Source organism: Chlamydomonas reinhardtii, chromosome 3 (assembly GCF_000002595.2).
Source record: "Chlamydomonas reinhardtii strain CC-503 cw92 mt+ chromosome 3, whole genome shotgun sequence".
NCBI classification, from domain to species: domain Eukaryota; kingdom Viridiplantae; phylum Chlorophyta; class Chlorophyceae; order Chlamydomonadales; family Chlamydomonadaceae; genus Chlamydomonas; species Chlamydomonas reinhardtii.
In genome coordinates, this window is record NC_057006.1 from 3,330,334 (window position 1) to 3,356,239 (window position 25,906).

A 25,906-nucleotide genomic window follows, 5' to 3' on the forward strand; every position below is an offset into this window, starting at 1 on the left:
GCACACGCCAGACCGGCGAGGGAGAAGACTCCGGGCGGGCCACGGCTGGCTTGGCCCATTGTGCACACTTGGGGAGATAGCCAGGTAGGGTCGTAGGAATCCCCCCGAAGCCGGGGCAAGGGGTCGCTCGGGCCTTGGAGGGCCGGTGAGTTGGCCGGTTTCCACTTTCCAGGTAAGCGAGTGTGTGTGATCGCTGTGATGATTCCTTGCCTGTTGCATCCATGGGGGGAGCGCCGCTTCTACTGCATTAAGGGGCCGTACGGTACCGTATGCGTGGGTTTCCGCGTCACCGCCGGGGGCACACGATGCCGGTGGCTGCTCCAGGGCTGGCACCGGATGACCGGGGGCTGAAGTCCCCGCGCAGCAGAGCAAAGTGCGATTTCCACGGCTGCATGCCGAGGGGCTATATGCCTCCTGATGCAACTTGTTAAACGCAGCCAGCTGCTGAGCTGCAGCTCGCTCTGAGGCAGTGGCGGCCGACCCCAGCACCTGCTACACGCAAAGAGTCCGGCCTGCATGAGCCGAGAAAGGCTAATTGGGGCGATGGGGCCAAGCCATCCTTGCGGCGTTATTTACATCACTTTTACTCGGCCCGCGGGCGGCGGGTACGTAGGTGCTGCTCTGCAGCCAGCATGATGTCCGGGACCTTCAGGCGTCTGACTGAGCTTGCTCTTACAAGGCCGGGCCCAATCAAGCCGCCCAGCAACGGCCGCCACCCGTTTCGCAGTCTGCATTCATCCATAATCTGAGTGAAGGCACGCCGGCACCCTCCAGTAGGACGCAGTACTGTCGCCCTGACACGGCCTGTGTATGGCGCGCGCCCAGCCGCCGCAGTCTTCCAGACGGCCTTTAGCGGTCGATCAGCATTCATGCCCCCATGCCCTCGTGAGAAGCCCACGCCTTGTATGACCTCTGGCACGGGCTCACACGTCTCCTGCTCGTCCATGCTATCTAGATACCTAGACCTCCTCTTCAGTTCCCGCGCACCAGTCTCGTCTTACAAGCTATACATGAATGCAGTACCCAGGGATAGTAGGTGCGTGCGCCCATGCAACCAGCGCACATGGCACGGCGCGGCGCCAGCACGCGCCCCCACACGGCTCACTCCCGGTAACGGGAGTGAGCCGTGACCGGTGACACCGGTGTCGCCCGCCGAGACTGACCGTACAAGGCGCAAGCGCAATCCACAAGGCGCAAGCACACCCGCAGCAAGGGGAGTGCTCAGGAGCGCAGCAGACAAGTAGACGCACACACGTCATACAGCAGAGGCGTCGGCGGCTCCACACGCCACGACGCCCAAGCCTATCCACCCAGACAGACTTGCTGCAGCACAGCCAAGACAAAACAATTGAGGCTTATTTTCACAGCCACTACACATGCAAGCATTGACCACGATGCCAACACACATGCACATACACACATGCATAACATCCGCAGTGCAGTAATGCACTAATGCGCTCTTGCCACACCACACACTCCATGCCGCCCAAGCTCTGCCTCTCGGTCACCCCTCCGTAACACAAAAACGGCGCACACGAAGTGGACGAGCATCATCATGCAGCAGTCTAACCAAGCATCAGCTGTTTAGGTGCTTGCCTCCTGATGCGGCGGTACCGCCACGGGAGGCGGACGTGAGCCTGCCCTGCTGCCACCCGCAAACCTCGACGGCCCTGCCCCGCCCCCCGCGGCTGCCGCCGCCCCGGTGCCCTGTCCCGCTCCAGCCCCTGCCCCGGCAGCCCCCGAGCCCGCACCCGCGCCAGCGCCACTGCCATTCCCCTCTTGAGAGCCGGCACCAACGCCCACACCGCTCAGCCCCGCGCCCGGCAACGCGCCCGTCGCGCTGCCGTGCCGCGACATGGCCGGCTGCGGCCCTGACCGGGTCGCGCCTAGCCCCGGTGTGCCAGGTCCGCTCCACGGCGCCGCTATCGTGCCTGCCCTCTGCGGTCCCGCAGGCGTCGGCGGAGCGGCCCGCACCGACGCCATGGTACTCATGCTCGACAGCATCCCTCCCGCCGTGCCGCGCGACGAAGGCAGCCCGAACGCCAGCGCCTGCGCCTGCGCCGCCGCGGCCGCCGCCTCCTCTTCCTCCTGCTCCGCCCGCAGCCGCGCCGCCTCCGGCGGCGCCTCGTACGGCGGCAGCGGCTCCGCCAGCATGATGCAGGAGTCGAACACGCCCTCGGAGGCGGGCAGGGAGGCGTCGGCGGCGCCGCCGGCCCCCACCACGCCGCGCTTGAGCACCGTGCGACGCCACTGGTCCTCCACGTCAGCGAGGTAGTACGGCAGCACCTCGGGCGCCGGGTTGCGCGCGTGCAGCAGCGCCGCACGTGCCGAGGCTTCTGTGTGTGGATGGGCGATGACGCACGTGGGGGCGGGAGGAGGAAGCAGCAGGGGCAGCAAGGGCGGTTACGGAACTGTCACGGGACAGAGCTGTGTAGAGCGTGCGTGCTGCTGCGGGCGGGGTCAGCAGATGTAGGAGGGGCCGCGAGTGGGGCCGCTGGGGCGCCAAACAGACTCTATCACTTGCGCAGGCGCCTTTGTCCCAGCCGTTGATACGGAGCCGTGTCATCCATGCCTTGGCCCTTTCGTGCAGCGCACACACCGTCAAACTCCATCGGTCGTCTTGTCTCGCTGGTGCTTCGTCTCCGGGTCCTTCTCACCAACCCGTTTCCCGCCCAGTTTCATCTCGCCCAGATTTATCCCGCCCAGTTTCACCCTGCCCATAACCCACTCACCCGCCGCTCGCCGCTCCGCCTCTGTGTCGCCCTCCGCCTCAGAGCCCGCCGCGGCGCCGTCCCGCCCCTCCGCTGCCTCCGCCCGCGCCCGTGCGCGCGCCGCCCTTGCCTCCGCAGCCCGCCGCGCCTCCTCCTCCTCTCTGAGCCGCCGGTCGCGCGCCGCGTGTGCGCCCGACACCAGGCGGTGGTTTTCAGGCAGCAGGCCCGCGAAACGCATCGCGTGCGGGTCTTCGGCGTATGGGTTGTATGGGCGCGGCGGTGGTGGCGGCGGCGCTCTCCGGCGGCTGCTGGGCGTACTCCGGGCTGCGAAGTCGGGTTGAGGGCAAACGATTCAAGGCATGGCGTTTCGAACCATGCACCGAAACGTGTCATCACAATTCCTGTAGCCCTGCGTCCACACAACTTCCACTTCCACGGCCCCCGCCAGGCCCACGCGCTGCTGCTGCACTCACATCGTCGCGCCGCGCTGGCTGCCCTCAGCGCCCGCAGGTCGCCCACCACCGCCTTGGCGTTGGGGTCGGCTGTGTTGTACACCACCAGGCGGCAGTAGTCGGACAGCTCGGGGTGGCCCGTCACGTCAAACATGACCTGGCAACAGCGGGGAGGGGAGAGGGGCCAAGGGTTGAGACGGTGCTGACTAAAACGCTAGCACGTACCCCTCACCCCGTCAACTGGATACCGTGGCCCCGTGCCGCCTCCCCCTCTCCGCCCAGGACCTGCCCATCTCCCTCCTCCCTGTTGTGCTCGTCCGCACCTGCAGCTGCTGCAGCTCCTGCGTGCTCATGCCCCGGCACAGCGCCGCCAGCCGCTCCGAGGCCGAGGCGTGTGTGATGGCCAGCATGTGCAGCTCGCGCGCCCAGGCGCTGATGCGGCGCAGCAGCAGCTCCTCAACCACCGCCGTGCCCGACAGCACGCCTGTTGGAGAGAGGCGGGGGTTACATGCATGATTAGTTAAGGACGTGGTAGATGGTAGATCATCTTGGTGGGGGGGCGAGGTGCAGGGCAGGCTGTTTACCCACTACTTCTAGCCTACCAGCCTACCACTCACTAACCGGCTCGCTACCCACGACCCGCCCCTTCCATGTGCAATACTTCGCGCCACGACAGGGCAGCGGGGACCGGCTGGGAACGGCCCCACTCGAAGAACACACGCCGCGAGACGCAGGGCTGCATCGTCGCTGTCCTCCGTCTCCTGATCCCGCGCCCATGCATCCTAGCCCCCAACACCCCATGCTAAAACTAGCTGTCCCTGCTTGCGTGAAGGTACGGCCAACGCACCCAGGTTTGTTGTCTTGATGCTGCGCCACTCGCTGCGCAGCACCTCCATCAGCTGCACGTGCAGCCGCTCCACCTGCTGCGCCTGCGTCAGCTTGCGCGGCCCGGAGTCTATGCGCGAAGCCACAGAGCTGTGCCGCGAGGAGCGACCCGCCCGAGAGGGCGAGCCGCCGCCGCTGGCGCCGCCGCCACCCGGCATAGAGGCCATGGAGGGCGAGGCCGTGAGCGTGCCTCCCGTGTAATGAGCGTGTAGTCCTCCGACGGCGCCGGGCGCGGGGCTGCTGGCGCCGCTGGCGTAGCCACTTCGGGGGTTCGGGTGGTGACCACCGCTGGGAGAGGGCGCTTCACTGAGCGCGCCTGCGGCCATGGAGGCGCTGGCGCGGAGGGCGCCGCGGCCGCTGCTGCCTGGGCGCGAGGCACCCGCGTGGTCCCCACCCGGGCTGGTGCTCCGTGCGCCGGGCAATGGTGGAAGTGCCATCAGCTCCGTAAGGTGCTACCTTTTTGTGCTGGGGCTAAGCTCAAAGCTGGCTGTGGGCGCGGCGTCCCCGCTGCGGACCATCCATGGTTGCGTTTTCTGTAGACTTTATAAGACGTTAGGCTGATACTTTAACTTTCTGCTAGCCTAAGTGTGTGTCAGACACGTCTATCACCCAAAGAGCGTGAGCAGAGAGCTATAGAACTCGACGGGCTTCGAGTACTAATTTGCACTGTGGTGGCAATTCAAAAAGCTGTGTTTTTGACTCGGTTTACAAGTGTGTAGGTCTAGGCTTAAGCAAAGCTTGGTGCATGAAACAAGCTGTGGGGATTCAGGTGGGAGGCTCGCTGGCTATAGTGGAGTCTTCAGGTGGTCACGTATGTGCTAAGGAGAGTATGAAGCTCTATCATAACAAGTGTAGCGACATGAACGAGATGAGCTCATTGCGACTGCTGACTGCTGACAAGGCCTCCATAAAAGCCGTGGGCTGAGAGCCCCGGGCTAACAATACTGCTATGCATTAGACATATGACGCCTAAAACATGAGCAACATTCCTGAAACTATAGTGGGGAGTGCGTTGGGAGTGCTCCTCGCGCAGAGCCCTGCATTACCTAGACTGCTGCGCAACCTACGCCTGGTATCGAAAGCCTGCTGCGAAGTGTCTGATGCTGCGCGCGACGAAGTCCAGGTGGGTGTCGGCAAAGTGGACCGAGCGACGAGCAGTTGGTCGCGTAACTCGCGTTCTCGCGTGTTCCCTTTTATGCTCGCGCCCATGGCTCTTCCACATATCGTGGCTTATTCCAGACTCTGACGCTCGGTCACAGCCCCAAGCTCACGTTGTACAACGGCACCCGCCCGCCGCACCTCCCATGCCCCGCTGTCAGGTCTGGCTGCCCAGCTGCCGCTCGCCCGGCCAGTGCCAGCGGACCCAGCCCACCCCGCGGCAGGTGGGTGGCCTGCTCAGCCGGCTGCCCACACTGACGCACGTGGCCATCTGCCAGGACGAGCTCCAGGACTCCAGTGCGGATGACCAGCGTGAGCTGTGCACCCGGGGCTGCGGCCCCTGCTTCTGCCGGCACTGCTATTGGCGCGCTGCGCTGTCCAGCCTGCAGCCGCGCCACCTGCGGCGGCTACAGCTGGAAGGCCTGGTGCTGCTACTGCCAGCTGTGGGCGGCGCGCCGGCGGGTGCGGCAATAGCGGGTCCTTCGGCGGCGTCAGCTGGCGCCGCATCATCGGAGCTGCTGGCGACGCTGCTGGCGGCCGCGCCAGGGCTGCAAGAGCTGGCACTGCTGGACGTGCACCTCATCAGCGGAGCACCTTCGAAGGTTGAGGCTGCCTATGATTCTGTTGGCACCGCCACAACGGGAAGGGGCCCTAGCAGCAGCTGCAGCAGCTGTGGCGCAGGAGGCCGCAGAAGCGGAACCAGCAGCAGCAGCAGCTGCGTCACCGGCGGCACCGGCCTGGGGGCTGTGCTCTCGGCGCTGCCTGGCCGCCTCACCTCGCTGCAGCTGAGCCTATCGCCGGTGACGGGCGCTGATGCTGCAGGCGCAGAGCCCTGCCCTGTCTGCCTGGGCAAGGCACTGCAGCGGCTGACTGGGCTCAGGTGCCTCGAGCTGAGCGGGCTACGGGCGGAGACCGCCCTGACCGCACTGCTCGTGGCGATCTCGCCGGCTTTCCCCGCATTGGCGGTGCCGCACCCAGCTGCGCCGGAGGCGCCGTCACCGCCACGGCCATACGGGACTGCCTGTGAGGAAGCTGCGCCGGCTACAGCCGGCGCGGCTGCTGCGGCGGCCCAGGCGGCGCCGCTGAGCGCGCTGCAGCGGCTGGTGCTGGACGTGGAGGGCCACATGGACCTGGACCAGCTGCGGCGGGTGATGGCCTGCGGCGCCATGCCGGGGCTGCAGCACCTCACGCTGGTGGAGCAGCAGCCCAAGCCGCAGCGGCAGGAGCAGCGGCAGGAGCCGCGGAAAGGGCTGGGGCTGGGGCAGGGGAAGGCAGCGGCTGGCAGCGGCGACCGCGCGCGTCAGGTGCAGGTGCAGCAGCAGCACCAGCACCCGCAACAGCACCAGGAGACTAGGCACGTGCCGCACATCAGCATGCGGCTGAAGCCTGCGTCTGACCCGAAGACAGCCAAGCGCTTTTTGCCTCTAGACTCCGTGTTGTGGCTGCTGCGCCTGCCGCGCCCCGACCTTCGGCGCCTGTCCTTCAGCACTGATCGCTCCTTCACCGCGCTGCCGCAACCGCTGCCGCAGCTGCACACCCAGATGCAAGCTCCTGCACGCTTGCACACAGCCGTGCAGCACGCAGCAGCGCTTGGTAGCTTTGCAGCCTCTGCAGCCTCGGCCAGCGCAGCTGCTGGTACCTCGTCCGCGCCTGCGCCGCTCAAGTCGGTGCGGCTGGTTCTGGACCTGAGTGCCGAGGCCCTGCAGCCGCTGGTGTCGTCCCTACCGCGCGGGCTGGACTCTCTTACGCTGCACGTGGGGGCGCTGCACCGCCCCGCCGACACACTGGCAGCCATGACAGCGGCCGCCGATGAAGAGGCGGCGGCCGCCACAACACCAGCCGCCGCGGCCGCGGCCACGGCCGCGTTGGGCGCGCAGGCAGTTGCGGCGGTGACAGGTGCCAGCCGTTCGCCGCCGCCGCCAGCCCCGCTGCCTCCTCCTCCTCCTCCTCCGCCACCACCTCCACCCGCGCCCGCACCCGCGCCCGCGCCCGTAACCGCCGCGGCCTCCGCCTCGCTGCTGCCCGTCTCGCCGCAGCCCGACTCGCCCGACTGGCTGGCCCTGCCGCCCGACTCCTTCCTGGGCGGCATGCGCTGGCTGTGGCCCGCGCTGACGTCGCTGCCGGCACTGCTGCCGGCGCTGCGGGAGCTGCGGCTGGGCGGGCAGCTGCCCACCGCTGACCACGTGCTGCGCTGCTGGGCGGCGTCGGCGGGGGACCCGGCCAGCCTGGCCACGCCCATGGTGACCGACCCGGCATTCAATGCCATGGTGCTCCGCAGCGAGCGGCAGCAGCAGCAGCAGCTGCAGCAGCAGCAGGCGGCGGCTGTGGCGGCCGCAGCGGAGGCAGCGACAGAGGCGGCGGCAGCGGCGGAGGCGGCAGCGGCTGAAGTAGAAGGGCGGGAGGCTGGAGGTGCAGGGCCTGCGGCTGGGGCTAGGGCTGCTGCTGGGGTGGTGGCGCCACGGCCGTTAGAGCGCCAGACGCCGCTCGGAGCTGGCGGTATCCGCGGCGACAGCCACGGCGGCGCCGCAGGCGCCGCCACCTCTGCCGCCGGCCTGCCGTACGGCATGGCGTGGAGCGGTTGGGCGGGTAGCCTGGAGCGTGTGTGCCTGGGGTCTGCGGGTCCCAGTGTGAGCGGCGCGCTGCACCTGCGCCGCTTCATGCCGGCACTGCGGCGGCTGCAGGTGGTGGTGGATGGCCGCCTCGTGGACGTGGCAGTGGCGGGAGGCGGCGGCGGCGGCGCGGGTGTGGGAGCGAGTGCCATGGCGAGGTCGTGAGGCGGTGTTGCAGGTGGCGCTGTTGGCGATGTTGGCGATGTTGGCGATGTTGGGTGTTGGGGGCTGGCCGCTGTAGCACAGGGAAGGCAGGGCAGGGCAACCATAGAGGCTTGTCTTGGGGCGTGTCAGTACGTAAGGAGCCGGTAGCTGCAGTACAGGCGCAGCAGGTTTAATGCAACATGTTTGCAACATGATGTGCATATATATGCGCACGGCTTTTGGAGGTCAACTGCAATAGTCTTGTCATAGTTTCATGGTACGTGCGTGGAGAGGTGCCAAGCAGGTGCACCTTTTTGTTAGGGCAGGCCGTACGCCTGTGTTTTTTGTTAATTGAGTATTTATGTGCCTTGGCTGTGTCACGTTGTTCAGAGTTGCCAATCCTGTATCCGCCCGCAGTCTTCTAGGGTGTTGCCAGCATGTGTAGGAGCCAAAGCATGCCCTGCGTTTTCCAGCAGACGGGCACATAATGGCGACATGCAATGGCATATACTTCATGTGTGGAATTTGGTGAAGGTTTTGGCCTGTCCTCAGTTTGCAGCTGACACCCACCTTAGTTGGATTCTCGAGCCGGCGCAGCACATGCAGAGCGTCGGTCTACATTGCAGTTGGATGCAGGGACCTACTGCTGCTGCTCGGTGAGCGCGGGTAGCCTAGGGTGATACGGAAGGTGAATTCATGAATATGACACGCTTTTTGCCGCGATCAGCGCAGTGCAGCGCTGGGGTGTGCGATGGGACAGGGTTAAGGCAGGTTGGTGAATTCCCTTAGGGTGCTGATTCTCAGACCCCAGCACATGGGCGGCGCTGGGGCACGAATGGCGAGTAGATTCGGAGGGATGCAGAGTATGTCGCTACCGCCCAGCAGCTGGGCACGCGATGTGGTCCGGAGCTACTAATTTGGGCTCGCCTGGGTGCAGGGGGGGCAGTAGGATGTCGCCCCAGGGGGCAGGGGCGGCAGTAGGATGTCGCCCCGGGGGGCAGGGATGGCAGTAGGATGTCGGCCCAGGGGGCAGGGACGGCAGTAGGATGTCGCCCGGATGGACTAAGGATTGCGCCCGCACGCACTGAAGATGGCACCCAGACGCATTAGGGATGACACTCATGGGGGTCTCTGTACACTTGCGGATCGTTTGCGTGGCGGGCGAATGGTTCATGCGGACCGTTTGCGTGGCCATCACTCCGTCTTTCTAACACTTGATCATCTTCTACAACCACGATATCCGAAGTCTAGTCCCGTGAGTCCCGGTTGAGCTCGTTTCACCATTTTGCTGTCTGGACTGCAACATAGTACAAGCCTTCAGCTAAACGGATACATTATGCGTTTCTGTACGACTTTTTATGTCACCCTGGCGGTGTGGCGGTGTTTTCGCTTGAAGGAGCCATTGGCTCCTGGCCCTGCCCCAGCCCAACCAGTCGCCCGGGAACGATCGCGCAAACTGCATGTTATGCTTAGTCTGTTTCAGTAAGCATGCATGCCATCTCTGGCCAATTGTCCCAGCAGAAGTAGTGGAGAAATGGCTTCAGCCTTCAGGCCTTTGCAGCCGTGTCTAGGTCCATAGCTTGGGCGATTAACTTAATACGAATGGACGGCTCTGTGTCCGTAGCCATGGTCAGTTTGGAATGCCACGACGCCACATGGTCCTAACCCCACAGAACCCCACGCCGCCCCACGCCCCCCAAAACGAGTCGACACCCGCCAGGCCACCCGTGCGTGCGTGATCCAATGATCCCGTGATGGGTTTCGCGTGTGATATCATGCGACATCAACGAGTGACAGGTCGTATCGGGGATCGATTGGGCGGTGCGGGCAGGTTGTGGGCACGAGAATGATTCTGTAAATCAGCAGTACTTTGACAGTATGCTGGTGTAACTACTGCAATCGACCAGACGTTGTGGGAATGAAGGACTTGAGTACGCCGCCCGGCCAGGATGTGGCTGCCACCCGGCCAGGATGTGGATGTCGCCCCGGCAGGATGTGGATGTCGCCCCGCCAGGATGTGGATGTCGCCCGGCCAGGATGGCGCCCCTGCCCCCACGGCAGCTATAACCTATGGCAGCCGGACCGCCGAGGGATAGCTCGCGGCTCAGGATGTGTGCCCAGGCCCCTGTCGCTGGATTTGTTCCGCGAGCCTGGTCTGCATCCCTCTGGTAGATTGTACTTCGACTTCCAGATGGGTCAGGCAGCAACCGCAAAATGCGGTGAGCCTTGATGTGGGTGGACATCGATTCACCACTGTGTAAACGATTTCGGCAATGCTGATCGGCTTCTTGGGGTTTCTTCTTTCGAGACAGTAGGCGTGCCCAGGGCTGCCTGAGCGGTGCCACCGTGCAGTCACGCAAACATCCGCGTACTGGATTAGCCACCTACCCGCAGCGGATTAGACACAGATACAGATACGGCAAGTTATACCGTATACAAGAAATACCGTACATAAGAATACACAAGGAAGCGCGCATCGGCGGGGTCCGCGCGGGGTGTCCACGTGACCACGTCTAGTGTGGACCAGAGAGAGTGAACGCGAGGTTGACCATGCACATACGGTTGTCCATGTTGACTCGTCTTGAAGATGTTTACAGCTATCGGCAAGAAACCCGCAGGCATGGAGCGTCGGAGACATGGAGCGTCGAAGAAGGCAAACCCACACGCCACGGTGGGCCCACGGGTGGTCCCCATTCGCGCGCTTCACGCCCCTCGCTTCTCAAGCTTCTGAGACTGCTGCAACATTCTGCTCCTGGCCCTTATCGTCCAGACCTCCTGCGCCCCGCCTCTGAAGTCATGCATCACAACTGGCTTACACGCTCGTCGCGCCTCGCCACCTTTAGCTAGGCACCGCGCGCCTCTGACCCACGCAGTGCATCCAAGCCGGGGTCTGACTTTCTTGAACCCCTCTTCCATAAACCCCCGTGACCATGCCTGTTGCCTTCCAACGACTCCTGTCCTAACAAAGGCGCCACTAAGCTGCGTGCCCGCCGCAGCAGCCGCCCCACGACCGCAGCTACTGAGCCTCCGCGGTCATACTCGAGGGTGGAACCCGCGCCGTCCCCGCTCGGCCCGTGTGAGCACAAGGGCGGCTCGGTGACGTAGGCCTGCAGGTGGTGGCGCCACTCGTGGTAGAAGAGCACCTTGTCAATGCCCTGCAGGAGCGTGAAGAACCGGGGCAGCGCCGCGGCATGTCTGAGGCGAGCGGGGCGGCACCGTGCGTGGGGCCACGGCACGCACGTACGGAGCATGGTGTGTGCGGGCCCTGCCTCGAGGGTCGAGACATGCCGTGCTGTGCCGCCGGCGTGCGCGGCTGTCCTTCCGTCATGATATTGTACGGTAGATAGGCTATAGCACTCTGCAGCAAGCGCACATGTCCCCCGCGGTTGCCCGACTTCCCGCGCTAGATTACCTCGTTGGCGTGCTCCGCCAGCCGAATGGCTTGCAGTGCGCCTTTAAGGCTCAGCACGTAACACACCGTGCCGGCGGCCTTCCGAACCACGCGCACGTTCGGCCCCACAAAGCGCCCGCGCTGGCCGCCTTGCGCCCATAGATATAAAATGTCCCAATCCTCCGGAAGCTGTTGCAGCGCCTTGATCACCTCCGCCATCCAACTTGCGTTGTTGGGGCGCGGGCAGGCATCATCTGCGCACGGGGCCACACGTTGAAGTCACAAAGGAAACGGGAAAGCACGCGAGGCGATGCGCGCCGCATTCCATACCTTCGCCACACGCAGCACGCTTACAGCGTTGCTGCTTTCCCAGTCTCTACTTCGCCTCCATTACCACCCGTGCACGACAGTACGCCAGTGTTGACGCTCACGCGCACACTTGTCGGCCAGTCGCTGGTTGTTGTGCATCACCCACCCTCAAGGATGACGGCTGCCTGCTGCTCACGCGCCACCACCCGGTGGAAGGCCTGCAATGGAGCCGGACACATGTCCATTCATTCAGCCAAGTAGGCAACAGCTTGACCCCGCCGCTCGAGCGGGCCAGCGCTCTAACTACAGGTACCGTAGACGATGTCATCCTGCTACATGAAACGTCCCCGTACGTTCAGCCTACCTCGGCCCACATGCACCTCAAACACGCTCTCACTTAAACACGCCCTGACGCGCTCGTCCAATCCTTTGGCTCTTACTTGCACGTTGGACAGCAGGTTTGCCGTCATCATGACCCAGTGCTGGTCGTGCTGCCTCAGCACCAGGTCCCTCAGCCGGGGCCCCAGGTACATGTCCAGCAGGGGCGCCGGGATGGGCTGCCGGCCGTCCGTGCCGTTGAGCAGCTCGTAGGCCACACCCACCTCCGCCAGCCGCTGCCGCGCGTCCGCCAGGCGCTGCGTGAGGCGCGGGATGACAATCACGTGCCTGCACAGCGGGGTGGAGTGACCAAAGTATGCGGCCCTAAAGCAGCAGAAGCGTGAGGCTTGCAGACGACACGTGCTGCCCCATGCCACGTCCAACGCTGTCATCGATCTGCACAACCAGCAGCAACACTGTAGTATTCCCCGACGGACCGCGCAGCCCACCACGCCCCCGCGCTCACACAGGCAGTGTGCCGTTCAGCCCCGGCGGCAGCACGTATTTGGGCAGCGCCTGCTTGGCGGCCTCGACACGGCTCCAGCGCCAGTCGTAGAGGGGGCCCACCAGGTGCCACCACAGCTCCTTGGCGTGCTCACGGAGTGGCCGCGAAGTGTTGCTGTGTGTCCAGTGCCCCGATGAGCCCAGCGTGACGAGCAGCGGTATGCTGCCTGCTGCCAATAGGATCGTGACAACTATTGCTAGAGTGAGGTTACAGCTGTTGGTGTTCCTGCTTTGTGGGCGCCTGCGCGCCCAAAACGCCCAAAACGAGTCCATGTTCCCAGCCAAGATGGGCGAAGTACTTGTCATGGTGTTTACATATCCTGTTTGCAGGACTTTATGGGGCGACTGATTGGGCCTGGTGCGTCAAGAACTGTTTGCCGTTCAGCGAGCCGTTTCGAGCGTTTAGCGTGCAATCAAAAGAACGCAAGCGTTATTAAGTGGTTATTTGAATCAACTAAATGCGCAATCTCATTTGAAAGATTGGAGTCTGACAAAAAGTTTGAGTGATGAGTGGAATATCTGTCGCGGTGTGTCCCTGGTGTGGCCCTCAGCCCATGCGTGGCCCCATCTAGCCTTTGAACGCCACCAGAATTCTAAGTTCATGCTCTAGGTGTCACTAGCAACCACATGCAATAGTTCCCCTGGGTGCACCCCGTTGGTGCAGCCCAGCCATCAAGGCTGTCGGTCTCCCGGACGTCTCGGACAACCCTTCCTCTGCCCGGTGACCAAACAAATCTGCATGTATTATGTCCAGAAGAGCGCGCGCTCCCCTACGCCGGGCAAGTAGGAAGCGTTGGGTGTTCTCGGGGCATTTCGTCGCTTTGGGGCGCGCAGTACGCGCATGTATGCCATGTGACCATGTCTGTTGCTCACGTTGTCCCTGCCGTTGGAACGGCCGTGCGCCTTAGCCACATATATCCGTATTCAACTTGATCTTTGTGTTATAACGTGACACTTGTGGACGGCGGAGGAAGAGATGTTGGGGCTCGGAGTGGCGCTTAGCCACCGAACACGGAAGAGTAGACACGAACACAATGGCGTCGACTCGCGAGTTGAGGTCGACCGCGTGGCACTTCTTGGCATGTTTTCTACTCATCAGTATGACACATAAGATACTGTAGCCTTACTTGTTAGTAAAATACCCGGTTTGACCCAGACATGTTGAAAGCTCTCGTGTGTTTGCGATGATCGCACGCTGGGCAGGCAAGAACTGGTTTAAACGATGTCGTGGCGATCATCAAATGCTCGGAGTGCAGGAAGCAGCGCGTGGCGCCAGGCGCTGGCGCCACTCCGACAGGTTGGACAAATACTTCAATTGTGTGCCTGAGACCGTTGCTTCATAACACTATGCATGTATGTAATATGTTGCAGGAGGCAAACATAAAGGGTTTCGCTTCGAGCGAGAATCTCAAGTCTTGCATTGACGCACTGAAGGCCGCGGAGGGCGACGCGCTGGATCACGAGGTGAGTGAAGGTAGCTCATGTCGCTTGTCTCACACCAGGGCTCGTTGCCGTCCTTGAGTTCTGGCGCGCGCCTACCCACCTTCCCTCATCTCCTGGTCCCCGCGGCCGGCTCGCAGTTGGTGGAGGACCTCTCCTTCCTGGTCCAGCAGGCGCTCGGACCATCGCCATCTGCGGGATATGCATCATCTGGCCAGCTGCAAAAGTGCGTGGGAACCGGAATGGTATGGGGTGTGTGCAGTGTGCAGGCCGTGCGGGGTAGTGCACATCCTGGGGTTTCAGGGGGTTGTCCACGCACCCCCGCGCCAGTCACCCGGCATTTGGCGCCGGGCCGTAAGCCGCACCCATCCAAGCATCCCGATGTGATCTTTACCGATTCGCAGGGACACCTCAGCGGCTGCGGCGCTGTGTCGCTTGCTGCAAAGCGTGGCCAGCAGCGGCAGACTGCGGCTGCATGCGCCCGCGGCTAACCTCACCTTGGGCGCGCTGAGGCGCTGGTCGGACGCAGCCTTCGACGCGGCCCCAGTTACAGCGGGCGGGAAGGATGTGGGAGCAACAGACGGCAGCAGTGCTGGTGCGCCGGCTGGCGCCGGCGACAGCCAATCGGGGACGCCGTGGGCAGCGGTCGGTGGCGAGGGCGGCACACTCGGCGCACCGGCGCCTGCGGCTCATAACCTCCAACTGGAGGCGCTGGGGGCCCTTGCAGCGCTGCTTCCGGAACACCTTGGGGTAAGCACTTTACGTCACGGCTGGCAGACTGTGTGTGTATGTGTTGTGTGCGTGCGTGTGCGTGCGGGCCACGCCAGCGTGCGTTCTCGGCGGTTGGGGTCGGGCTTGCACCGGGTTGTGTGTGCCCTGCCATGGATGCGGGCTCGTCACTGATAGGGTGCGATGGCGCAGGCACTGTCGGAGCACGAGCGGGCGGCTCAGCTGGCGGCGCTGCAGTCCCTACTGGTGCCAGTGGCGCTGCAGCAGCACGCAGGCGCGTCGGTGAGTTTGTGTGTTGCCGGGCGGAGGGGCATGCTTGGGCCGCGCTGTGCCATCTGGCCGTAGTATGAACCGGCTTAGTGGCTAGGCTCTTGTGCTTCTGATCTGCAATCAACTCAACTGGTTGCCTTACCTCTCTGAGCCCGTGCGAACGTTTTTGACCTGCCCTCATTCGCAACTGACGCCGGTGACCTCAGAGCGGCCGCGCGCTATCGGACTTGCTGGAGGCTCAGTGTCTGGCGCTGACGGCGCTGGCTGGATGCTGCGCCGTGCGCGCCGGTGGCGCCGGCGGCGCCGCCAGCAGCGTACACAGCGGCCACGGGGGGCACGGCAGCGGCAGCGTCGGCGCGTCGGCGCAAGGTGGCGCGGGCGTCAGCAGCTGCGCGCTGAGCTCGGAGGAGGTGGTGTCGCTCATAGCTGCGGCGGCGTCGCTGCTGCAGACGTGCGCCTCGTCTCGGACGCGCCCGGTGGAGGATGGCAGCCATTCGCGCATGTATGCGGCCCTGCTGCGCGCGCTGACGGCGGCGATGGGCGCAGGCGCGGTGGCGGCGGGCAGTGGAGGGGGCGGTGGAGGCGGCGGCGCAGGTGGCGGAGGCGCGGCGGGCTCGGAGGCGACGCGGCAGGCGTGGGTGACGCGGGCGGGCGTGATTGTGGAGGGTCTGCAGCGGCTGCTCACGTACGGAGTGCAGGCGTCACTCACCGCCTCTGCCGCCGCGTCCGGGTCTGCATCGTCTGCCAGCGGCGCCGCTGCGGCGTCGGGAACAGGCGCCGTTGCCGCAGGCGCACGTGGGGCTGAAACCAGCGGCGGTGGGGGCGGCGGCGGCGGGCGGAGCTACCGGCCACCGCACCTCCGCCGGCGCGAGTCCAATGCCGACGGCGGCTGGTCTGACAGCGACGTCAGCGACAGCGAACACTTCTCCGGACCGGCGTCCACGCCGCGTGGCGGCGGCGCCGCCAGCACCAGCGGCGAAGCCGGCGGCGCGGGGGCCGGGGTGACAGTGGACCGGTTTCGCAGCTCGCGGGTGCGGCTGGCAGCGCTGGGCTGCGTGATGGCGATGGCCAAGGCCGACACGCGCGCGCTGCAGCCGCACTGGCCGGCTCTGCTGCCGCTGCAGTCGCCACTGGCGCCGCGGCCGCTCACGCCGCACCTGCTCACCGCGCTGCTGTACGATCCCCTCGTCAAGGCGAGCCGGGCAGTGGGGGGAGGCTGTGCCGCTGCGTGAGACAGGGAGTTCATGTGCCGCTGCGGGGGAGGGGGGGGTTCATGTGCCGCTGCGGAGGGTGGGATTCAGGGATGCAGGGACCTAAAGATCTCCGGCCTATGCCAAGGCTCCTTCTCCTCGTCTTGCTCCATGCCCCAGTCCCTCACACCGCCTGTGCACAACCAATCGTGCCGCCGCCCGCAGGTCCGGGCCATGGCCGCCTCCACAATCGCCTCCCTGGTGGACGGCCCGGCGCCACGAGCCATCCTGGCGGTGGCGGAGGCGCCGCCGCCACAGCGGCCCTCCGCCGCCGCCTCCCGCGCCGCCAAAGGCGCTACCATCGCCGCCGGCCCTCCTGCATCCGGCAGCGGCTTCGGCTCTGTTAGCAAGGCAAGCACCAGCAGCAACGGCAGCAGCGGAAGCAGCAGCGGAAGCAGCAGCGGCCCGGCGATCACCACGACCATCGGCCCGCTGCCTGTGCGCGGCTTCCTCACGCTGTCCATGAGCCTGGGCCAGCTGCTGCTGGGCGCGCACGCGGGGCTGCTGCATGCGGTGGGCAACGAGCCCAGCACGCTGGTGCTGCCGGGCGTGCTGCGCGCGCTGTGCGTCATGATCGCCGCCACGCCGTACGAGCGCCTGCCGCCCGAGGTGCTGCCTGAGACCGTGCGGGTGAGGCGCGCGATGTGTCACATACACGTGGGAAGGCGCAGCCTGGTCACGTGTATGCGGGTGTGCGAGTTGCCTCATGCCATTAAAGCTCGTAAGCTCCCGCCTCTGGCGGTATTGGTTCATCTTCAATTTCGCATCCCTTCCTATGCGCTGTCGCACAGGTGTTACGTGCGCGCTGGGCACAGCTCTGCGCCTCCGCTGCCGCCACCGGCGGCGGCGGTGTGCTCAGCTTGTCGGCTGCCGGTGTTGCGGGCGGCGAGCTGGCTCCCATCCACGCCGCCTACCTGGCCTGCCTGGCCGAGTGCTTCTCCACCAAGCAGCCCATCGCCGGCCTCGCCGCCTACCTCTCGCCCCAGCAGCGCATCTCGCACCCGCACCCGCACCCGCCCCACTACAATTCGCAGCCAGCCGCGCACATTTCAGCAGCTGGCGGCGGTGGTGGTGCTGCAGCGGCCAGCGATGGGACAGGAGGCGGTGGCGGTGGAGGCGGCGGCGGTGCGGCCCAGCTGGTGACGGAGCTGCTGGTTCTGGGGCAGGACGGCAGCGCCAGCGCTCTGCTGCGCATCGAGGCGTTGGGTGCGCTCAAAGGGCTGGCGCAGCACTACACCTTCGCCATGCCGCCAGGTCCGCTTGCGTTTGCATTTGTTGTCTGCGGTTGGGGCCGCAGGGGTTGCGACAGCGGTGCAGCATAGCGTGCACAGTGTCGACTCACTGAACAACGTGTTTGCTATGTCATCGCCCCGTTCGTAGATGCTTGGGAGGCGGTTCGCGGTACGGCCACGGTGGGGCTCTCTCCAGCGGCGCCGCTCGCCTCGCCACGCGGGGCCCGGCCGGGCTCTGGGCCCAGTGGGCCGCCTTCTCGCACCTCGTCCTCGTCGTCACTTGCGGCCGCGGCAGGCGTTGCCGGGGGCGGCAGCTCTTGGCGAAGCAGCGCACAGCCGCAGCAGCGGGTGCCAAGCGGACCGCCGGCACCGGCACCCCAGGTGCGTCACAGCCTGAGGCTGTCCATACAATGTCAGAAAACGTTTCCGACTTAATTGTGGCTCTACCCAAGCTACCGTGCCTTACCTGCACCCATACTTATTCCCTGTCTTAACGCTCACCCTGTGCCGCGCTTGTGGCAGCAGGCCGGCGGCGCGACGCCCGAGGACAAGGCAGCGCAGCTGTCCGTCAAGCTGGTTTCCGAGTACCTGGCGGCGTTAGCCCGCCAGTACGGCATGAGCCGGACCGACGCGGCCGCCGCGGCGGCAGCCGGCGACCCTGACCTGCCGGCAGCGGCGGCGCCGCCGCCGCCCTCGCCGGGCGTGGTGCCGCTGGCGGCTGCGCCACAGCGGCAGCAGCAGCTGCGGCTGCAGCTGGCGGGGGCTGCGGGGGTTGCGGGAGCGCTGTCGCCTGTGAGCGTGGCGAGCGAGGAGGAGCGTGGCGCGGGCGTGGCCCGGCTGGCGGGCATGTGGGGCGAGGCGGTGTCACTGCTGGTGCCGGCCGCCACCTCGCACAGCTCATTCATGGTGCGTGCAAGTGCAGGCAGCGGTGTGCTGGCATGCGCCGGACTGACCGTAGGAAGGGCGGGGCCTGTGTACGCTCATCCAACAGCAGCAGCAGTGAGCCTGCCAAAGAAAAGTTGCTGTTTACCGTAATGCACTGGTTCTGCATCTTCTCATCATGATTGCAGGTCCGCTCCGTGGGCCTTACCTGCCTGGGCGAGGTGCCGGAGCCCGTCTTCTCCAGCCTCCCGCCCGCGCTGCAGCAGCAGGTGCTGGCGCTGCTGTCGGCCGCAGCCGCTGCCGACCCGGTCGCCGCCACGCGAGCTGCCGCCTGCAAAGCGCTGGGCGCCGCCGCCGCCTTCCCCGCGGTCCTGGCGCACGCGGGCCTGTCGGGCCAGGTCAGCCGCGCGCTGGCGGGCTGCCTGCGGGACACGGTGCTGTCGGTGCGCATCGCGGCAAGCTGGGCCGTGGCCAACCTGTGTGACGCACACCGCCGGCGGCTGCTAGAGACGGCAGCGGCAACGGCGGTGGCTGGCCTCAGCGACGAGCGCGCCGCGTCGCATGAGCTTGCGTCGACGTCAGCGTCGCCGCGGCCGCAGGCTTCGCCGAGGGGCAAGGCAGCCGCCGCCTCGCCACAGGGCAGCCGACACGCAGGGCCTGCGGCATCGACATCAGCAGCGGCTGCCTCGTCATCTAGGTCAGCAGCGGCGCTGCTTGAGGCGCACCACTACGCGCAGGTCGGGGCGCTGTGCGCCGCCGCCATCACCGCCACCCAGGACACGGACAAGGTCCGTGCCAACGGCATTCGCGCCGTCGGCAACTTGCTGTCCTTCCTCACGCCCGACATGACGCCCGGGCTGGCGGCGGCGGCCGCCGCCGCCGGGACAGGGCACGGCGGCGGCGCGGATAGCAACGCCGCCGGCGGCACGGGACGCGGTGGCTTTGGTGGGTCGCCTGCAGCGCAACACCGCCCAATGGGCCATGCTGACGGTGGCTCGGAGCTGAGGCCACAGGGCGGATGGTCCTCGGGCCGGGGGCGGGGCGGCCGCGGCCAGCCGCAGCCGCCGCAGCCGCCGCATGCTCCCGGCTCTGGCGGCGGAGCCGCCAGTGCTGGCGGCGGCGGTGGCAGCGTGCAGCTTGACGGCTGGCTGGACAATGCACTGACGTGTCTGCAGTCCAGCCTGACGACGGGCGGCATGAAGGTGCAGTGGAACGCTTGCTACGCGGCGCATGGCTTGCTGCGCAACGGCCCGCTGCTGCCGCACCCGCGCGTGGGCGCACGCGTGGCGCAGCTGCTGCTGCTTCTTGTGATGCTGGTGCGCGAGAGCGCCAACTTCAAGATCCGCACGCACGCCGCTGCGGCGCTGGCGGCGATGCCCACGCGCGAGGGCTACGGAGACGTGCTGGCCGATGCACTGCTGGTCGTGGCAGCGGCTCTGGAGGGCCTCAGCAACGGCGCGGGCGGCGCTGCCGCGCCGCCTGCGCCGCCAGCATCTGGCAAGGCGGGCGTTGGCGGCGGAGCCGCTGCGGCGGAGGCAGCCGCGGGTGAGGTCAGCGGTGACGGTGAGGCTGACGGCAAGTTCCCCAACTACCGCTACGCTGCGGGGCTGACGGCGCAGCTGCGAGCCACGCTGCTGCACCTGCTGGCGCTGGCGGCGCCGGCGGACGGGCGGCGGGTGCGCGAGGCGCTGGCGCGCCGCGCCGACTTCCTGCACGGCGTCATGCGCGAGCAGGTGCTGGAAGCTGTGCAGCCGCTGCGGGCAGCTATGGCGGCGGCGGCCTCGGCCGGCAGCAGCCTGGATGCGGCGGCGCCGCTGCCAGTGGACCCCTTTGGGCTGTCGAGCTTTGGCTCAGGCCCGGGATCGGCGGGCCGCGGCGCCAGCCCGCGTGACGCCGCCGGCGCGTGGGGCCTGGCAGGGCTGCTGGAGGGTCTGAGCCTGCAGGGCTCAGGGCTGTTGGACCTGCGGGCATCACCCTCGCCGTCGATGTTGTCGCCAGCGCCCTCGCCGCGGAAAGCTGGTGGTGGCGGCGCAAGCGGGAGGGCGTCTGCAACAGGCTTGCCTTCCTCGGGAGCAGTCAGTGACAGCGCGGTTCCAGCGGCTGCAGGCCATAGCAAAGCGGCCAGTGCTGGTGCTGCTCCGGGTGCTGCTGCGGGTGCTGCTGCGGGTGCTGCTGCGGGAGGCTGCACGCGTGCTGGGAAGCCGCTGCTGTCAGTGGAGGTTGCGCATGTGGGCAGTGGCCTGGGCCTGGCGGCAGGGCCTGTGGTGGACGAGACGCAGCGCGCAGCAGTGGCGAAGCTGGCGGCCCTGTCGGCGCCGCTGCGGGGATTTGAGGGGCTGCTGCAGCAGTTCGGGCCGGGCAGCGAGGCGGTGCTGCGGGATGTGCAGGCGGCCGTGGCGCGCCTGCCACTGCCCGGCGCTGCTGGTGGCTTATAGCCAGGGGTTCCCCTGGTTGTAGGAGAGCAGGTGCTTCGTGAACAGTATGTGTTTGTTTGTGTGACCCGAAGCTCGTGATGGAACATGGCAAGGGGCAGGAAAGCGTAGTCCCGATGTGTGTGGCTCCCACCCGTGCCCACATAAATGCGTAGCAAGAAGGGACAAGGCATTGGTGCGTCGTTCGCGCGCTGTTACTGTACCGACGGTAGCTGGCAGGTTGTGTCGATGTTTTGCTGACGCGCATTCCTCACGCTCCGGGCGCCCGGCCAAGGCGATAGCACCACACAGACTCAATGCGACGCCACACCGCGCGGATAGCATAGCCGATGCGCACCTGCAGGCAGTCGACCGGCGTCCACGGATGAGCTGTGTAGACGAGCACTAGCGTAATGCAACGGCGTGCAGCAAAACAATGGCCGGGCGACAGTGTGACAAACAGGGGCAAGAACAAGGCGAAGCAAAGCAGAAGAGGGGCCCGAATGTGTACGACAATTGTGGCGGGCAGGCCGAATGCGGTGCAACACGCCAACAACACAACCGGAGGTGAGGAAGCGTTGCTGATGGTGAGGATAGGTGCTGCGACGTTCGGTAGGGGAGCTCGTGATTCGTGTTCGGTAGGGGAGCTGTGGCCGCGCACTAGTTGGGAGGAAGTTTCCGAGGCGTTGTGACCCGAAGCGGTGTGACCCGAAGCGGGCGTGAGAGGGAGGCGCAGTGACTTGCAAGGTCCTGGGAAAGATGTCCAAGAGACCCAAACTCCCAGTGCCCCTGCCCCTTGCTACTTGTGCACTCAAGACATGTGTTTGTATTCCCTCAAATGCCTCCCATTTATGAAATCGCTTGGCAGTGTAGACCCTTTACAAAGACTCGCTATGCTCACACAGATCCTGTTGCGCGGCGCCATGCTCCGTTCTAAATGCTAACCGCCAACTCAACATACGCAGCTCACGACCGCACCGCCTCCTCCTGTGCCGCCTGCTCCCGGCCCGCACGACCGCGGCCTCTCCCCGCGCCCCGGCCTCCGCCTGCGCCTCTCCCTGGCCCTCCTCTCCCTGCCGCTGGCCCAGCAGCCGCGCCCTCTTGCCCCTCGCCCGCCCCTTCCCCCGCGTTTGCCTGCGCAGCCTCCGCCTCCTCGCCTCCAGCCGCCATGCCGCGCGGCACGAACACGCCGCCCGTCTTCTTCAGCTTCTTGCTGAAGGAGCGGGCCCGGCTGAACGCGGCTTCAAGCGCCACCCCGTCCGCGATGTAGCTCTGCAGCACCTCCACCAGCGCGCGGTTGTGCTCCCGGTACAGGGAAGTCACGCGGCCGCCTCGCCCGGCGCGCGCGGTGCGGCCGATGCGGTGAATGAAGTCGATGGCGTTGGCCGCGAAATCGGCCTACGTGAGCGTGGAACGAGTGCAAAGGAATGCAAGAAGGTCAGCCTTGTCTCGCAATGAAGAGTCTCGGGAGTACCGGTATTTCAGGTGGCCTTCCCCCAGATCGGCAGCAAATTTGCGTGTGCGTATACGGTATTATACCGCTTGCGACCGTGAAGTGTCACGAGGTCCGACCGTAGAGGTTTACCTACGAAAACTCCAAAACCTCTGCACCCACATGACCTCATTTTTGCCTGGGCCCACATGCCGAACCCCCGGTGCAAATGCCAACCCAATAATACGCGCCCGCCTCCCCACATGTGTTACCCAGCACGTATTGTGTGATAACACCCCAGGGATGTTAGCAAAGAGCCAAAGAACATGTGCTGCTGCGACTTCAAAGCCCCCAAGCCACAGACCCCAGCCCCCTCGCCCCCTGCTGACCTGCACCACGTGTTTGATGTCCTCCACGTCCAGCCCGCGCGCCGCTGCGTCCGTGCACACCATCACGCAGCCCGGCTGCTCGCGCAGCGTCGCCAGAGCCGCCGCCTGCTCGCCCATGGGCCGGCTCTTGTGGTACACCACGTGCGGCACGTTGCCGCCCGCCAGCACCTCGGACGCGGCGTCCGCGGAGGCGCCGTCCGCCGCGAACACCAGCGTTTTGCCGCTACGAGCCTGTGTTTAAGCAGGGAGGGTGCGACACGGCTTCTGGAGCGCTAGCGACTAGGGCTCGGGCTTGCCTTTTGAGGGGGTTGCAAAGATTGGTACAGGGAAGTGTAGCGAGGTAGTACGGTAGTGGGGGGGTGGGTGGTATAAGGCAAGTTACGAGGTTTGGGGTAAGCCAAGCGCTTCTAAACGCACCTGGTAGTCGGGATCAGACTTGATTGAGTCCAGAAGGTTTGTGGTGAAGTCGTCATCACGCACCTGGCAGCGGCGGCACGGATAGCAGTAAAGGTTGGGTACGTCAGAGACAGCCATCAAGGACACATGACCACGGATAGCAGCGCGATCCTGGCCCACCATGATTCCCTCGCACGCTCTCCCACCCACTACAACCTTGCCTGCCCCTCCGCCACAACCTCCATTGCCCCTTCACGCCGCGCCACGCCGCACGCTGCCGCTCACCTCGCGCCACGCGTGCTCCACCTGCGGCTTGGAGGAGTGCAGCAGGTCGGTGGACACCCACACCGCGTCCGGGTGCGCCTTGGCGATGGCGCTGCCGACGTCGCTGTAGGTGGCGGCGGGCAGCGTGGCGGCGCTGTAGATGTACTGCCGCCGCCAGTAGGGGCCGTACTTGGCGTCCGGGTTCAGGGAGCGCTTGGGCCGGTAGCCCTCCGCGAGCATGGCCGGCGCGCCGCCTGCGGGTGGACAGGGGTGGCCGTAGGGCTTAAGAAAGAAAGGCTGAAGGCGGTACCCCGGCCCTTCCGGCTTGCATGACTGCTCAACCCACGGGCTGCCAGGCCTAAGGTGTCACCGCTCCACTTCCGCCCACATGGCCGCCCATCCTGCCGCCTGTCAACGCTTTGCCACGCCGGCCCCACCCCGCGCCCACCTGTCCACGCCGCCACCTGTAGCGCCCGCGGCAGGCGGTCGAACTCATCCTTGCCCGCCAGCCCCAGCTCATCAAACAGCTTCGCCTCCACACGCCGCCGGTCCGCAGTCTTGAACAGCTGCGGTGCGCCAGTCGGTGTCGGGATTAGAGGTACGCATGGTCGCACGGGCTCAGCACAAATCGGCTCTCAGGTATCCCAATTTGCTGTGCGACACGTCGCCGTGACCATGCGCTTGCTTTGTGCTCGCCATCCGAGCCCACCCATCCGCACATTCTGCACTGCGCCGCGCCTCCACTCCCGCTGCCGTGTCCGCTGCTAGCCTGCTACCCACCGTGAGGATGCGCTGCGTGGCCCGGCTGTACGCGGGCGTCAGCAGCAGGTCCGCCTCGTCCAGCACCACGTGGCGAATGCGGGCCTGCGCCGGTGGCATAAGGGGTGTCTTAGTATGCTGATGGGAGATGGGCGGCGGGACGCCCATGCGGCGGGTGTTTGGAGTTCACCACACAACACGAATGCAATTGCCTCCCTGTGTGAGACCGTGGCTGGCGCGCCCCACCCAATTGGCGGACCCAGTTCACTGGCTTCGCCCCATCGCCAGCGCCAACTACTCTGCGATCGTTCTGTGCCCTCGTACCCCACTACCCTCCACCCTCACATGTGCCTCCGACCCCACATGTGCCTCCACCCCCACATGCGCCTGCAAGCCAACCGCACTCGCCCACCTGCATGCCCTCCTCGCTCCACAGCCAGCCGTACGCGCCGCCCGCGTCGTCAATGATGTTGAGCAGGCCCGCGGGGGTGGCCACCACCACGTCCGGCGTCTCGAAGGGCGGCGGGTTGCTGCTGTTGATGACGGCGGCGCTGACCAGCTGCTGCTGCTGCTGCTGCTGGCTGCTGCCGTCGGCGGCGGCGGGGCCGCGCAGGGCGTTCACGGCGGCCGCCACCTGCTGGCACAGGGCGACGTTGGGGCACAGCACCAGCGCCAGGTAGCGCGTGAAGCGCGGCCTGCAGGCAGGTAAAGGACCGCACCGAGAGGGCAGAATGCAGTGAGTTGGTGGTAAGGGTCGACGAGTGTGCCTGCAAGCCGGCTGCATGCAGGCTGGTAACAGGCTGCCTCACGTTCTCCGTCCTGTCCCATGCTCGTGCATGCGTGCCCCTTCCTTGTGGTTGGGCCGTGGATACAAGCTTCTGCCCATCCTCTTCCCAGGCTGAGTCACTGCGCGCTAGCAGCTCACGCCCTGCTGATGCTACTTGCTTGCAGCCCACGCCACTGATGCCGTCCGGGCGCACACACCGTTCGGCGCCGTCGGCCGCGGGCCCGGCCGCCTCCAGCGCCGCCGCGTGCTGCTGCATGGCGGTGCGCTGCTTAAGCATGAGGTGCGCTATGGGAACCAGGTACGACAGCGTCTTGCCGCTGCCGGTCTCGGCGGCCACGACCACGTTGCGACCGCGCAGGATGTGCGGCGCCGCCAGCTCCTGTGCCCAGCAACACAAAGCAGCATGCACTGTGAGGGACGCTGCGTGCTAGAAAGCTGGCAGGTGACGCTGGCGATGAAGGGAGTGGGCAAGACCGCTTACGAGAGTGCAGGCAGCACCAGGAGGCAGGAAGAAACGGGCAGCCATAGGACTCCGATGGGTGAACGTGTCGATGCCGGTGCGGGGGCATCCTTAGCTGCCGCCGGGGTCGTGCAACACCCGTCCACACACACCGACCCAAATGCGCACCTGAATGCGCGACGGCCGTTTGAGACCCGACGTCTCAAGGGCAGCCTGAATTGCCGGCGATACGCCCAGTTCCGCGAAGCTAGCGTGCTCGCTCGCGAAGAATGCCTCTTCGCCTGACAATAACCCCGCGTCGCTGGAAGCCGACACTGCCACGCGAGGAGGCCTGCTTGCACGAGTGCTTCCCGCCGCGAAGCTACGCGTTGGAGCCCACGTTGAGAGCCCAGCGACGCTGCTTCGCGAGACATCGCCCACGGGCCGCCACCAGGCGTGAGCACAATTCAGCGGCGAAACTGCATGTGTTGCTATAGGAACATGAGTAGGACTTGTTTGCCGCCCCGCTTGTGGGCCCGTCGTCCGTGGCAGCGCCCGCATGCTGGTGGGCAGGAGAAGACACCGTGTAAGCAGCCTTTTGAATGCAACTACCATGTACAGGCTAAGTAATTGGAGGTATTACACCAGTTGAGACTCTCGTTTGGGCCTTTTGGGTGGAGCCGCT

General features: G+C 65.7%; 5 protein-coding genes across 5 annotated transcripts; 2 read left to right on the forward strand and 3 right to left on the reverse strand.

Annotated features, from left to right (window-relative positions):
* Window positions 1–560: 560 nt before the first annotated feature.
* CHLRE_03g166450v5 (uncharacterized protein) lies at window positions 561–4,855 on the reverse strand. The gene is made up of 5 exons (XM_043060797.1): window positions 4,011–4,855; window positions 3,487–3,647; window positions 3,185–3,320; window positions 2,733–3,035; window positions 561–2,336 (listed from the first exon to the last, which is right to left on the reverse strand). The coding sequence occupies exons 1-5, from the start codon at window positions 4,483–4,485 to the stop codon at window positions 1,585–1,587; spliced, it is 1,827 nt and encodes a 608-aa protein (XP_042925926.1). The 5' UTR covers window positions 4,486–4,855; the 3' UTR covers window positions 561–1,584.
* Window positions 4,856–4,955: 100 nt separating this feature from the next.
* CHLRE_03g166500v5 (uncharacterized protein) lies at window positions 4,956–10,232 on the forward strand. Its single transcript, XM_043060798.1, has 2 exons — window positions 4,956–5,171; window positions 5,368–10,232. The coding sequence occupies exons 1-2, from the start codon at window positions 5,025–5,027 to the stop codon at window positions 7,978–7,980; spliced, it is 2,760 nt and encodes a 919-aa protein (XP_042925927.1). The 5' UTR covers window positions 4,956–5,024; the 3' UTR covers window positions 7,981–10,232.
* A 306-nt stretch (window positions 10,233–10,538) lies between these two features.
* On the reverse strand, window positions 10,539–13,025 carry CHLRE_03g166550v5 (uncharacterized protein). Its single transcript, XM_001703299.2, has 5 exons — window positions 12,504–13,025; window positions 12,100–12,325; window positions 11,826–11,877; window positions 11,372–11,604; window positions 10,539–11,114 (listed from the first exon to the last, which is right to left on the reverse strand). The coding sequence occupies exons 1-5, from the start codon at window positions 12,812–12,814 to the stop codon at window positions 10,803–10,805; spliced, it is 1,134 nt and encodes a 377-aa protein (XP_001703351.2). The 5' UTR covers window positions 12,815–13,025; the 3' UTR covers window positions 10,539–10,802.
* Window positions 13,026–13,495: 470 nt separating this feature from the next.
* Window positions 13,496–21,617, forward strand: CHLRE_03g166600v5 (uncharacterized protein). The gene is made up of 11 exons (XM_043060799.1): window positions 13,496–13,838; window positions 13,913–14,005; window positions 14,122–14,207; window positions 14,386–14,731; window positions 14,903–14,992; window positions 15,187–16,173; window positions 16,396–16,860; window positions 17,022–17,484; window positions 17,611–17,843; window positions 17,988–18,368; window positions 18,533–21,617. Exons 1-11 carry the CDS (start codon window positions 13,764–13,766, stop codon window positions 20,777–20,779), a joined length of 5,466 nt encoding a protein of 1,821 aa, XP_042925928.1. The 5' UTR covers window positions 13,496–13,763; the 3' UTR covers window positions 20,780–21,617.
* A 4-nt stretch (window positions 21,618–21,621) lies between these two features.
* Window positions 21,622–25,825, reverse strand: CHLRE_03g166650v5 (uncharacterized protein). The gene is made up of 9 exons (XM_043060800.1): window positions 25,411–25,825; window positions 24,980–25,161; window positions 24,408–24,690; window positions 24,017–24,100; window positions 23,685–23,802; window positions 23,258–23,490; window positions 22,994–23,056; window positions 22,577–22,807; window positions 21,622–22,153 (listed from the first exon to the last, which is right to left on the reverse strand). The coding sequence occupies exons 1-9, from the start codon at window positions 25,780–25,782 to the stop codon at window positions 21,722–21,724; spliced, it is 1,998 nt and encodes a 665-aa protein (XP_042925929.1). The 5' UTR covers window positions 25,783–25,825; the 3' UTR covers window positions 21,622–21,721.
* Between the last annotated feature and the right edge of the window lie 81 nt (window positions 25,826–25,906).